The 14,056-nt window shown below is 34.5% G+C and overlaps 1 protein-coding gene across 34 annotated transcripts in view; it reads left to right on the forward strand.

The window, feature by feature from the left end:
* The window catches only part of PCDH15 (protocadherin related 15), a 1,617,506-nt gene that overhangs the window by 1,383,752 nt on the left and 219,698 nt on the right, over positions 1-14,056 (forward strand). For all 34 annotated transcript variants that reach the window (XR_014827612.1, XR_014827610.1, XR_014827605.1 and 31 more), the window contains one exon: positions 4,235-4,314. Coding sequence is in view for 13 of the 34 variants with exons in the window: in XM_084996683.1 (XP_084852809.1) it covers positions 4,235-4,314 (80 nt within the window). In the remaining 21 variants the exon portion in view is untranslated. The remainder of the gene's footprint in view (positions 1-4,234; positions 4,315-14,056) is intronic.

Consider the following 14,056-nt stretch of genomic DNA (forward strand, 5'->3'; position numbering starts at 1 on the left):
AGTTTAGGATTCACTATTCTGTATTATATATAAATTTCTTCCCATCATGTAGAGAAGACTGGTTATACTTATATACGAAAAAATTATTTAAAAGATGTTTTTAAGAGTTCCCATCACTGCACAGCGGTAACAAGCCCAACTAGTATCCATGAGGACACAGGTTTGATCCCTGGCCTTACTCAGTGAATTAGAATCTGAGTTGCTGTGAGATGTGAAGCAGGTCGCAGACACAGCTCAGATACCATGTTGCTGTGGCTGTGGCACAGGCTGGCAGCTGCAGCTCTGATTCAACTTCTAGCTTGGGAACTTTCATACACTGCAAGTGTGGCCCCCAAAAGAGTTTTTAGAAATGTATTTTAAGTTGTATATATGCATATTATCAAATCTTAATTCTCAAAAAAATCATTGATTCTGCTGATTTTCCAATTATTATGCATTATTTATTACTTTAGATGTTGGTATATAGAGATATATGATACTTATATAAGAGCTAATCCATTCAATGGATTTCAGAACTCAGCACTCTCAACAAGATAGCACCATTTCCCCCTTGTTTATTTGGGAAATTGTGACTCCTCCCTAATTACTACACTGTTTGCCACAAAACCTGAAAAAAACAACAAAGAATTGGCTAAAAGGATCAAAAGGAGAAAACAATCAAATAAGGATTTTCTTCTAGATCTTGGGTATTTTAATTTTCCAATAAGGGTATAATCTCACATACGAAGGCAATAGGCAAACTATTGGCTCTCATATTCCTTAACAGCTTGAAGTATTTAAATGGTCTAACAAAACTGAAGAAATGTCCCATGATACCTCTGGGATTGAAAGTGATTAATTTGTGAGTACCCATGGTGGCTCAGTGGTGTAGACCGGCAGCCGCAGCTCTAGTTCAACCTCTAGCCTAGGAATTTCCATATGCCACATGTTTGACCCCTAGAAAGCAAAAAAGCAAAAAGAAAAAGTGATTAATTTGGCTAAAAAAAAGTTGAGAATCTTGGAGTTACCATCGTGGCACAGTGGTTAATGAATCTGACTAGGAACTGTGAGGTTGCAGGTTCGATCCCTGGCCTTGCTCAGTGGATCTGGCGTTGCCATGAGCTGTGGTGTAGGTCGCAGACGCGGCTCGGATCCCGAGTTGCGGTGGCTCTGGTGCAGGCTGGTGGCTACAGCTCAGATTCGACCCCTAGCCTGGGAAACTCCATGTGCCACAGGAGTGGCCCAAGAAATAGCAAAAAGACAAAAAAAAAAAAAAAAAAAATTGAGAATCTTATAGAAATTCCTGTTATTATTTTAGTAACTTAGCAAAATAATGACTTACATGTGCAAAGTGACACAACATTCACGGTACTCTCTGTGGATAGTATTAGAGAAGACCTGGTATATTAGAAGGAAGGTTTACAGTTAAACGTTCATCTGGATTTAAAATTATTTACACAAAGTTATCTGCTGCAGAATCTATTTCTTCTGGCTTTTATGAAATCAAATAAAATATGTGACAATAAATCATCTCAATATGAAAGGTAAAAATGACTCATAGAAAGAGGAAAACAACAGAAAACATTTAGTGTGAGTTATTTAGTGACAAAACAGAGTATCTAGACATAGCGTAATTCTTTTTTTTTCAGAATTGAACTGAGTATCATTATTTGCAGTTCCATTTTATCATTTTTACTAATACTTTTCTGGAAAAGAACAAGGAAGAAGGAGAAAATATCATCTTCTACTATCAATTCCATTGAGTGTCTGTGGATTTTTTTTTTGATTATTTTGTTTCTTACTCTCTACCTTAACACTTCCATTATAATTAACTTAGTGAAATTTAAAGTTTTAGATTTAAATGTTTCAACGATATTAATTACCCTAAGTAATTTATTATTTCATTGTATTTTACTGTTTAATTTCATTTTGTATGTGTGTTTGCATGTATGTGTGAGTGTAAATGTGTATGGAATAATGTGTAATAATGCAGTAGCCTTACTACTTAAAAAAAAAAAAAAAAAAAAAATCTCGGAGTTCCCCTCGTGGCGCAGTGGTTAACGAATCCCACTAGGAACCATGAGGTTGCGGGTTCGGTCCCTGCCCTTGCTCAGTGGGTTAACGATCCGGCGTTGTCGTCAGCTGTGGTGTAGGTTGCAGACGCGGCTCGGATCCCGCGTTGCTGTGGCTCTGGCGTAGGCCGGTGGCTACAGTTCTGATTAGACCCCTAGCCTGGGAACCTCCATATGCCGTGGAAGTGGCCCAAAGAAATAGCAAAAAGACAAAAAAAAAAAAAAAAAAAAAAATCTTGCCCTGAAAAAAAAATGATCACTTTGCTTAATTAAAAATTGGCCTCAGTGAAAGTGCAAGAGAGAAAGCATGGCCACTAATAACATTTATATTACATAATCTGTAAGGAAGATGGTGTTTATACTTCAGAAACAACCAGATCCTGCAAATATTGTAAATACAAAACAAATGGGATTTGCCAGTGGCTTACATTGGGGGGTAAGAGTGATCATTTATAGTCAAGCTGAGGCCTGAGCTAGTAAGAGGATGTAGTTGCTGCTATTTACTGAGATAACAAAGACTAAAAGCAGCAGGTTGTTTTTCCTTGAGCTGTGGAGGAGCAGCAGAGAGATCAAGATTGTGGAGTTTTAATATTTTAAATTGGGGATGCTATTAATTCATCTAACTGGGGATTCAAAAAGGCTACTGGATATAGGTCTGAAATTCAGAGGAAAGGGATGATTTAGAGATAGGAGAGTGTTCAGCATAGAAATAGTTTTAAAGCTATACAGCTGAGTGAAAGGATCAAGTCAGTGAGGTTCAAGAACAAACCAGTGGAGCTGGTTTGTAAATATTTCTTATAGATGAAGAAAAATCAGAAAGGGAAAGTAAGTAGAAACCCATAAGGTAGAAATAAAAACAGAAGAATATGATGCTATGGAAGCCATGTGAAGGAGGTGTTTTACAGAGGAGCCACTTTTAAATGACCCAACAAAACTTCTCCCACAGAACCTAAGATTTAGTTAATATTATGTGTTATTATTTAGTTGTCCCTGGACTCTGGAGCTTCTGTATTCCAAAAAAGGTTTCTGTCTATCTATCCGTTACGGTGGCTGATAAGGTTCTTCCATGACCAGGCCTATGAAAACCATGTCAAAGCCATTTGATGTGCATGTAGAATCAGTGCTCCCTGTTGGTCTGGACATGGGATTTCACACTCTCCCTCTTATGGCTAGGACATTTACTGTCTGGTCTTTGAAAGGACACAACTAAACTACTACTGTCTTAGGTCTGGCAACTCCAGGGCAGTGTCTGCCAGTCAGAGAGATTGGTATCACTGCCAGCCAAGTAACTTAAAATGATATTTTTCCTTCCCCTGGGGTCATGCTTAGGCAGATCCCTCTCACATCCCTTTTATATCATCCAGATTTCTTTTTTTCACTCAAGTCTTTCATAAGGTGACTTAATGAATCATTGAAAAGGAAATGATTGGATATTTTAGATGGTAAAATCCTAGACTCAAGTGCCACAAACAAGAATGTATATCTTTATTTTGGGTAAGAGAAACCCAAAACTCAAAGTCAGAAGCTGTAGGTTTTATCTTCTATGACTTGAGTAAAGAAGGGAAAGAAAAGGTTAATATTTAATGAAACTTACAATGTGCCAGATGTTAGTCTATGTGTTTTAACATAGATTATTTCATTTAAGCCTCCCAACATCTATTGACTTTTGTATTGTTATAGTTCTCATTTTGCAAATGAAGAAATTGAGAAATAACCACACAAGCAGTAAATGAAACCCAATTTTGAATTCAGGCTCTCTGGCTCCAGATTCAGAGTTCTCAACCACTAAGCCTTACAGATAAGGAAAAAAAAAAAAGGTGCATTAAATAATTTCTTGACACTAAAACATTTACATAAAGTGTAACACACTTGTTTAAATTATTCATATAAAATTAAATAAGTAAACCCTATTACCATATTTCCCACCAGAAGATTATGTATACATTCAGGAAGTATTATTCTGATTCACTGTTACAACTTTCAGATGAAATAAAATATCAAAAATGCTGACATCAGATATGAAATTCTTAATTTTTCATCTAGTCATTACCCCATGTCTTAATCTTTATTCTTTAAGGTATCAGGGGTCCACTGTACTATTAGTTTCAAGTTTCTATGTTACATTGTACTGAATAGAAACCATATGAATTACTTAATCATTAACTTATATTTTCTCTCTGAAGGCAACTGATCGAGAGGGTGACCCAATAACATATGCCATTGAGAATGGAGATCCCCAGCGAGTTTTTAACCTCTCAGAAACGTAAGCTAAAAATAATTTCTAAATTTTTTTTTCTTTTTTAAAATGTTAATGTACTGGTGGCAAGAGAACAGACTTCTAATCAGAGACTTTCAGCTGTTTGTAGTTTTATTTTACTTTTTTTTCTGTGCATGTTAATGCAAGCTGGGGGATGGGGTAATTCTGAATCCAGAAATCATACCCAGGAGATTCTTTATTTATTTTAAACATTTTTACTAGGTAAAATCCACTGAGGTGGAAACATTTCATTTGCAGGTATAACTTGGGATTAATTAGATCTCTTTAAAGTTGTCAGCTACTCATAATAACAAGGGTGTTTCTACAAAGATTAACTTGGCAGTTAATTGTTCATTCAAAAGGAATTTTGTAAGAGAAAATGTAATTCAGATGCATTTAAGGTGCCACAAAAGTCCATTCTTCAATTTTTGAGTAATGTAAGTATATTCTAAAAAAGCTAAGATAAAAATATTTCATGTCCATTCTAAGCCTCTTTGAGGTCGGTATCTGTGTCATTCTAGTCACCTCTCTGAATGCTTCAGAGATAATGTCAATCATAACTATTGAGAAAGCTGACGACAGTATTAAAGAAGGCATTGAAGTTTGCTTTGTATCTCTTCTGCAATAGCAAAGTAGTCATTCTGCTGTCACACGTGGCTGGTTTGTCAAAGAGATGTTCTTGCTCTCTCTCTGATGTTTTCTGTGTGGTCATAAGGGTTTTTACTCAGTGAAAGAATGAAAATCTAAATGTATCCTATGGTTATAAAGTGAAAAACTTGACAAATTAGCCAGGCTCAGCTTAAGTCTCAGGAACATAATGCCAAATCAAGGGAACCACGTTTGGTCACTTGGTGTTATAAGGAACTCCTGCAGTTTCACATTGACTTAAGATGATAGAGGCATGAGTGTGTATGCCTGGAAACAGTATTTCCCAGACTTTTAGATCTCTTAGATGAATAGATTCCCACTTAAAAAATGGGAAAACTTTACTTTCTAAGTTTTTTTCCCATCAGCATATACAAATCATAAATTAGCTATAATTTAAAATTGTCCTTAAAGAAAGAAAACTTCATAAAAGGCACACTTTAACAGTAATCAGGACTGCATAGTACTGGGTGTCTGGATCACTAGGATAAAGATAAGAGTTCAAGAGTTCAGAAATGACTCAATATTTATGACACATTGATTTTTTTTAAAAGTGAGGGAGCAAGTCAATCCAATTAGAAAAGAATGCTCTTTTCAACAAATGAAGTAGGGATAGCATGCAATAAAAATGATCTTTCCTCACACTATTTGTAAAAATTAACTCAAAGTGTATCATAGGCCTAAATATAAGAGATAAAACTATGTAACTTAGAAGAAAGTGCAGATTGAAGAAGTACGTCTTCATGACTCGGATTAGCAGTGCTTTCTTAGATATGATATAAAAAGCAGAAATGATTAATGAGAATATTAAATTGGACTTCAACAAAATTTGAAAAAATTGTGTTACAAATGGCACCATTAAGAAAGTGCAAGACAACTCCATAGACTGAAAGAAAATATTTTAAATAAAATATATAATAAGGGATATATATGAAAAATATGTAAAGAACTATTCCAACTCAAAAATAAACAGATAAATAGTCTAAATAAAAATGGACAAGAATTTAGACATTTGTCCAAAGAAGATTTATGTATAGTCAATAAGCATGTGGAAGTATGCTCATATTTTCTAGCCATTAATCATGAAATACCACTTCACATCCTCTTAGAATGGCTATAATGAAAAAGAAAGGAACTAGCATATATGGGTGAGGATTTGAGATACCAGAATTCTCATATATTTCTGATGGGAATGTAAAATGTATACTCTGGAAAACTATTTCTCATTTCCTCTAAATAAACATAGAGTTGCTGTACAACACAGCAATTCCATCTGTTCCTATTCAAGAGAAAAAAAAAACCTATACACACATAAAAAGATGCACAAAAATGTTGATGATAGAATTATTTACAATGCAAAATGTGGAAACAACCCTAATACCTGTCTACAGATGAAATGAATTAACAACATGTTGATAGACTATTATTCATCAATAAAGGAAAACAAGTACCAAAACATGCTAAGACATGGATACACCTTGAGGACCTAATGCTAAGTGAAAGAAGTCATTCACAAAAGACCGTATTTGGTATGATTCCATCTGTATGAAATGTCTGCAATAGGCAAATCTATGGAGACTGAAAATAAGCTACAGGATGACTGAGGCTGGGGGTTGGGAGTGAATAGGGAGTGACTGCTAAAAGATACAATGGTGAAAATATCCTAAAATTGATTGTGGTGATAGTTGAACAACTCAGCAAATGCACTAAAATATATTGACTTGTACACTTTAAATGGGTACATTCAAGGATATGTGAATTATGTGTCAATAAAGCTGATATCATGCTCCATCATAAGTGACTAGACATAGTTCCCAGTGCTACACAGCAGGATCTCATTGCTAATCCATTCCAAAGGCAATAGTTTGCATCTATTAACACCAAGCTCCCAATCCACCCCACTCCTTTCCCCTCCCCCTTGGCAACCACAAGTCTATTCTCCAAGTCCCTGATTTTCTTTTGATAAATGTGAGAAAATAGAATGTGTACGTGTATGTGTAACTGGGTCACCATGCTGTACTGTAGAAAAAAAAAATTCATTGGGGAAATGACAATTATAAATAAGTAAATAAATAAATATAAATAAAAAATAAAATGTTAAAAAATAAATAAATAAAAATTAAAAAAATAAAGCTGATAAAAACAAGAAAACAATGAAGCTTTCACTTCTCCTGGTAAACAGGAAGCCAGGGTCTTACTGTCTCTGTTGAATTGTCCATTCTTGTGTTTATCTGTTTTTCTCTTGATGCTGAAGGATTTTACAACCGCTGGTTATTAATGAATGCTAATAAACAACAAGTTTTACCAAAGACATTCTCACTTGTGCTGCTATATTAGCAAGTATTTCTCTACTACTTCTCTCATTTATAATATTTAAACCAGAGAGACACCTACCTGGGTCACAGAGGTTTTTCAAGGGGTAAAACATATCAGTGCAGTATCCTCTCTGTCTGAATTGACCTCATCAGACAGAAATATCTTAAATGCAAATTGCTTCCAAACAGCTAGGGTAGGGCAGGTCTCTGTGATGAGTGCATGGTCTCTGTTGATGATTATTTTTGATTCAGTGTCCAGTATACTGGCCCCATTGCCTCTTATCTTTTTTTTTAAATTCTGCTGAATTATATTTGATTTACAATGTTATGATAATTTCTGCTGTGTAACAAAATGGTTCAGTTATACGTATGTACATATCCATGTTTTTCAGATTCTTTTCCCATATAGGTTATTACAGAATATTGGGTAGAGTTCCCTGTGCTATACAGTAGGTCTCTGCTGGCCAATCATTCCATATACCTCAGGATGCATATGCCAAACCCAAATTGCCAGTCCATCCTAGCACTATTTACAATAGCCAAGACACGGAAGCAACCTAAATGTCCATAGACAGATAAATGGATAAAGAATATGTAGTACATATATACAGTGGAATATTAGTCTTAAAAAAGAATGAAATAAGGTCATTTGCAGCAACATGGATGGACCTTGAGATTGGCGTACTATGTGAAGTTAGTGAAAGAAACATCATATAATATCCCTTATATGTGGGATCTTAAAAAAGGATGCAAATGAACTTATTTGCAGAACAGAAACAGACTCACAGATATTGTATATTAATTGATGATAATTTTATTTCAGCTGTCTCATTGCTATTGTTCCCCTTGATATTTATAGGCTATCCTAGACCATTAGCAATATATTTCAACACATTTGAAAGTGGGGAAATTTGATATTTTAATCCCTTCCCTCTTTGAAACTTCTGGGATACTTGTGCAAATTTGCATCACCACTTCTATGTATATTGTAAAGATTTGAATAGTTGGGGTGCTCTCTCAAGAAATAATAGAAAATAATATTCTGTCATCAGTTATCAAATGCTTCAATTCATCCAAATACTGGCTTTGCTTACATTTTCCTCCTTAAAACAACAAAAATGTCATGCCTTATTGTTTATGTTAAATATTATATTGTTTTATGCTATGATGCCAATTTTAGCAATAATCATTATAATACCGTTACTTTATATTTTCCGTTGAAATATAAATATCCAGAATAGATTTACAAGGAGATCCTGCTGAATAGCATTGAGAACTATGTCTAGATACTCATGTCGCAACAGAAGAAAGGGTGGGGGAAAAAACTGTAACTGCAATGTATACATCTAAGGATAACCTGACCCCCTTGCTGTACAGTGGGAAAATAAAAAAAAAAAAAATTTTTATAATTCTTAAAAAAATTAGTAGTAATGAATAATCATTTCAATGCTGGTAGCTGGTATATATTTACCAAGTGTTGAATTATATTCATTTTAATGAATTGAATTAGTCATATGGCCAAGAAAGAAATTTGTCCTTTAAAAAGAAAAGGCCTTGTTGCTTACAGATCACAATCATTCATTATGTAAATCATTCAATACCATTAATTAAATGGCTGGATCTTTATGGTTCTGCAGTGTAATGCATTATTTTAATGTTTTCATATCTTCATGTCAATAGTTTCATATGATTCAGCAAATATTTATTCAGCAAACATTCATTATAAGTAAACATGAATGATTTGCCTTTGTTAGAACTTTATTTGAAAATTTTCTATCTTCACTTGCATTTTTATTTCTTACTATGTGACTAAATTAATATTGACACTAAATTTAAAGCTTGATTATGTTTTCATACCAGTTTAAACTACATTGAAGATTAACGTGTAAGAAAGATGATAAGCATTTTTTTTCCGTTAGCTCTACTTTCAAAATACATACTCAGATCACCATTCTTGCATCCTTCACTCTACTCCCTTAGTTCATGCGCCATCATCTTTTCCTGAACTGCTGCCAGTATCTAACTCTTTCGGTTTGTCTGGGTATGTTAATCACTACTATTTAACGTGGAACGCCATATCAAACTAGACACAATCACACATTTTGAAGTACACTCTAACCTCTCTAAATGTCATTATAAGGCCTAAAACATGATGCCTGAATCAGCATGATGAATCAGCATGATGAGACTTAGACACTTATAAGTATAAATGATGTTAAATCACAACTAGTAGAATGAATTGAAAAGGATTAAAGGAAGCATAGTATACAAAACATGAAACTTGTGAGATAATCTCTTTCAGTCCGCAATTATGTTGCTGCACTATTTTCTAATGAACGGGGTAATTTGAGAAGATGAACACATATAGAAATAGAATTTAAATGCTAGCAGGTGGATTTGTTTGGAAGTAGACACCCTCTACTACTTTTTAATCTGTGTTGTTTAAACAGCTTTTGAACACCATTTTTGTGGTTTGGCAAACCAACACATTGTCTAAAAGAGCTTGATTTTGTTAAGCACAATATATATCAGGAATATAGCCTTCAAGTTTGGTGAGGGAATTCTGTGAAATGTAATCAATATAATTGAGGTTAAATTGACATAGCATAAACTTTACCATTTTAAAGTCAACAACTCAGTGGCATTTAGTTGACTCACGATGTTGTACAACTATCAATTCTATCTAGTTCCAGAATATTGTCATCCTTCCAAAAAGAAACACAAACCCATGAAGCAGTCACTCCCTGTTTGCCCTTCCACTCTGGTGCTGGCAACCACTAAGTTGCGTTCTGCCTCTGTGAACTTATTTATTTTGAATGTTTCCTATAAATAGAATGACACAATATGTGACCTTTTGTGTCTCACTTTTTTTCACTTAGCCTAATGTTTCAAAGTTCATCCATGTTCAAGCATATCTCAATACTTCATTCCTTTTTAGAATTGCATAATATTCTGTTACATACATATATAACAATTTGTTTGTCCATTTATAGATTGATGAAAATGTGGGTATTTTTTCTATGTTTTGCCTATTATGGATACTGAGGAATGTTCATTGTACATGTATTTAAATACCTGTTTTGAATTCTTTTGAATATATACTCAGAGTTGGAATTGCTCAGTCATATTGTAATTATTTGCTTTTTGAAGAACTGCCAAACTGTTTTCCCTGGTTATTTAACCACTTCACATTCCCACCAGCACTGTGCAAGGGTTTTAGTTCCTCCACATTTTCATTAACACATTATTTTCCCAACTGTTTTGTTAATTATAGCCATCCTACTGAGTGTGAAGTAGTATTTTGTTGTAGTTTTGATTTGTATTTCCCTGATGACTAATGATGTTGGCATCTTTTCAGGTGCTTATTTGCCATTTGTATATCTTCTTTGGAGAAATATCTATTCAAATTCTCTGCCAATTTTTTAATTGGGTTGTTTGTCTTTTTTCGTTAAGTTGTATGGTGTCTTTTATTTGTTAGGGGAAACAGATTCTTATCAGATACATGATTTACAGATATTTTCTTCCATTTTGTAGTTTTTTTTAACTTTCTTGATAATGTACTTTGATGCACAAAAATTTTAATTTTGAGGTAGCTCAATTTGTCTATTTTTCCTTTTGTTCTTCATGCTTTTGTCATCATATGTAAGAATCCATTGTTAAACTCCAAATCATGAAGATTTATCCCTGTTTTTGTCTAAGAGTTTTATGTTTTCAGTACTTTCATATAGATTGTTTGTCCATTTTGAGTTAACTTTTGTATATGGTGTGAGATAATCCAGTTTCATTCTTTTACATGTAGATCTGCAATTGCTCCAGCACTATTTGATAAAGAGACTATTCTTTTCCTATTGAATGATCTTGGCATTCTTGTTGAAAATCAATTGGCCACAGACATATGGATTCATTTCTGGACTCTCTGTTCTATTCACCAGAATACACATGTACTTTTGAATGCCCTAATTTCCCAAGAAACTCTCTACCCAATTTTTCCTTCCAAGCTTTTGGGGTTCCATTGCGTGCAAACATAAATTGTGCCTCAGCTGGCTTCATGCTACTCCCTGACTTACATTGTTTTCCAGGAATACCCACCGCTTTTCTGCCTTGAGTGAGTTCTGAGTTAGGCAAAATAAAGACAAACACTATATATTATTACTTCAGGCAGCCTCCAGACCAGTTGAAATAGATAAACACAATTCTTTATGAATAAAGATAGTTCTGCTACCTTGAGAAACAGGAATGCAAATATCCCACTGGGATGTCAATTTCCATCTTCAAGACTAATCTAAGCCAGGGAGGGATGGGTCAAGGACAAGTCAAATAGCACAAATCTTTACTATCATTTTGAGGTTGCCTTTTTCTTAATTCTGCCGTCATTTGTGCTAAAACCTTTTCCAGAGTCCAATCATAGTTGTTCCTGATCTTTCCTGCTTCATTTCCCAGTGCTTCTGTGGAGAGACCATCTCTTCAAACTGCCTACTTTACTTCATAATTTTCACTATCACTCCTGTTCAATATACTTTAAATTGGGTAAAATTTAGGTACCACCATTACTGTTGTTTTATCAGGAGTGATTCTTATGTATTTTTAACAGATGGACTTTTAAGATTTACTGCATTTCTTTCTTTCTTTCTTTCTCTCTCTCTCTCTTTTTTTTTTTTTTTTTTTTGTCCTTTTGCCTTTTCTAGGGCTGCTCCCACCGCATATGGAGGTTCCCAGGCTAGGGGTCTAATCAGAGCTGTACCCACCGGCCTACACCAGAGCCACAGCAATAGCGGGATCCAAGCCGCATCTGCAACCTACACCACAGCTGACGGCAACGCCGGATCCTTAACCCACTGAGCAAGGCCAGGGATCAAACCTGCAACCTCATGGTTCCTAGTCAGATTCATTAACCACTGAGCCATGACGGGAACTCTGATTTACTGCATTTCTAAACACAACTTAATGTATCCTGCTCTGAGGCTTCCTTCCAGCTGGTAGCGAGTCCTCCTTTCCAGTTATTTCTGGAGTTTCATGAAAAGATGCTTCTGTGTACCAATGAACTAGTCTTTCAGTTACACTACCTGTTCTTTCTTTCTTTTTCCATTTCCCAAATATCCTGTCTATTTCCATAATAATCACCGAACTGTTAAAAATAAGCTATTTAGATACGCTGTGGCTCTAAGTGGTAACACAATCCAAATTTCTAGTGATATCCTAATTTACTGTGCAGGGAATAATATAGAATATCGAACCTTAAACTTAGGGGGAAAATGGAAAACAATAACTCAATTATCTTTTTTCACTCATTTTACCATGAATAAATTTTCAGATTTCCGATTGCTTCAGGTTCTTGTGAATAGGTCTCAGAAGCAATAAATGCCTTACTTTTTTCTTTGAATGTCATTTTAGAATGAGATTATCTGAACCATCTGCAGTGTAGGAAGTTGATCCAAACCTGAGTGTTATGAACTACTCTGGGAATTGGTTTTCAGTTACTTGGACAAAACGTTTTAAAATGCACAAGAAGCGAAGTCAGTTTTTCCAGAGTCATACCATATGTTTAGAACTTTTTAAAAGTCCATACCAGTAACAACAATAAAACAAATCAAACAGAGTAACTGCACCCTGTTGTTTATTCATTGACATTGACTCTCTGTACCCAGGCTACCATATCTGGTATGAATTCCTTAAATTACACTGTAACAGCAAAAACACATGCATTAAAATGAAAGCCTTTGATCAATCAAAAACAAATTGTTTTTATACTTGATAAATATTTTAATGTTTTGTCAAATTAATGTAGCCACTCCTTCACAGTACGTGCATGTTAGACCTTATTTAAAATGTCATGTATATGGAGTTCCCTGGTGGTCTGGTGTTTAGGACCCAGTGCTTTCACCTCTGAGGCCCAGATTCAATCCCTGGTCTGGGAACTGAGATTCCCACATCAAGCTGCTACATATCATGTCCCCCCCAAAAAAAGTCATGTACAATGTCAGATTGTAATATCTAAGACAGAAATGTAAAACCTGTTTTAAAGAGCATTGCAAGTGACCAAATTCTTATAAAACAAACTACATTGGAGAATAAAATCTTAAATGTCTGAAAGTATTTATTCTAAACAGTGAAAAAATTAAGAATTAATATTAAAAACATTCTAAGTATGAGAATTTTCCCAAAGGCAGTTCATCTCCCATCATACATGATACTTAAATTAAGGAAGATCTACATTTTAAAAGAAGGACAAAATGGTAAATTTGTTAATGTATCAAGAAAAGAATTTGTTTTTATAGATTATAAAATGAGAGAATGAATGCTTATAAAATTATATTATCTTAAAAAGAATGTAATATATGCAGCCTGATTGCTCTTTTGAAAGAAATTATAATGTATTTAAATATGGTTAGAGAATAAAAGAAATATTATAAAAATAAAATTTCCGGTCATGGTGAAGTGGTTAATGAATCCGACTAGGAACCATGAGGTGTTCGATCCCTGGCCTTGCTCTGTGGGTTAAGGATCCAGTGTTGCTGTGAGCTGTGGCGTAGGTTGCAGACACAGCTTAGATCCTGTGTTGCTGTGGCTCTGGCATAGGCCAGCAGCTACAGCTCTGATTAGACCCCTAGCCTGGGAACCTCCATGTGCCATGGGTGCGGCCCTAGAAAAGACAATAAATAAATAAATATTATAAAAATAACCATAATATCTATGAAAGTTTTTAATATTCCACTGTATATTTTCTAATTTTATTCAATAAGCCTTACTTATTTTGAAATTTGAAAAGAAAGAAAAATACATTTTAATCT

The sequence above is a fragment of the Sus scrofa genome, chromosome 14, assembly GCF_054392235.1.
Source record: "Sus scrofa isolate SSC_HxYL_T2T_F1_AM1 chromosome 14, Sscrofa_HxYL_maternal_Yorkshire_Landrace_v2.0, whole genome shotgun sequence".
NCBI lineage: Eukaryota > Metazoa > Chordata > Mammalia > Artiodactyla > Suidae > Sus > Sus scrofa.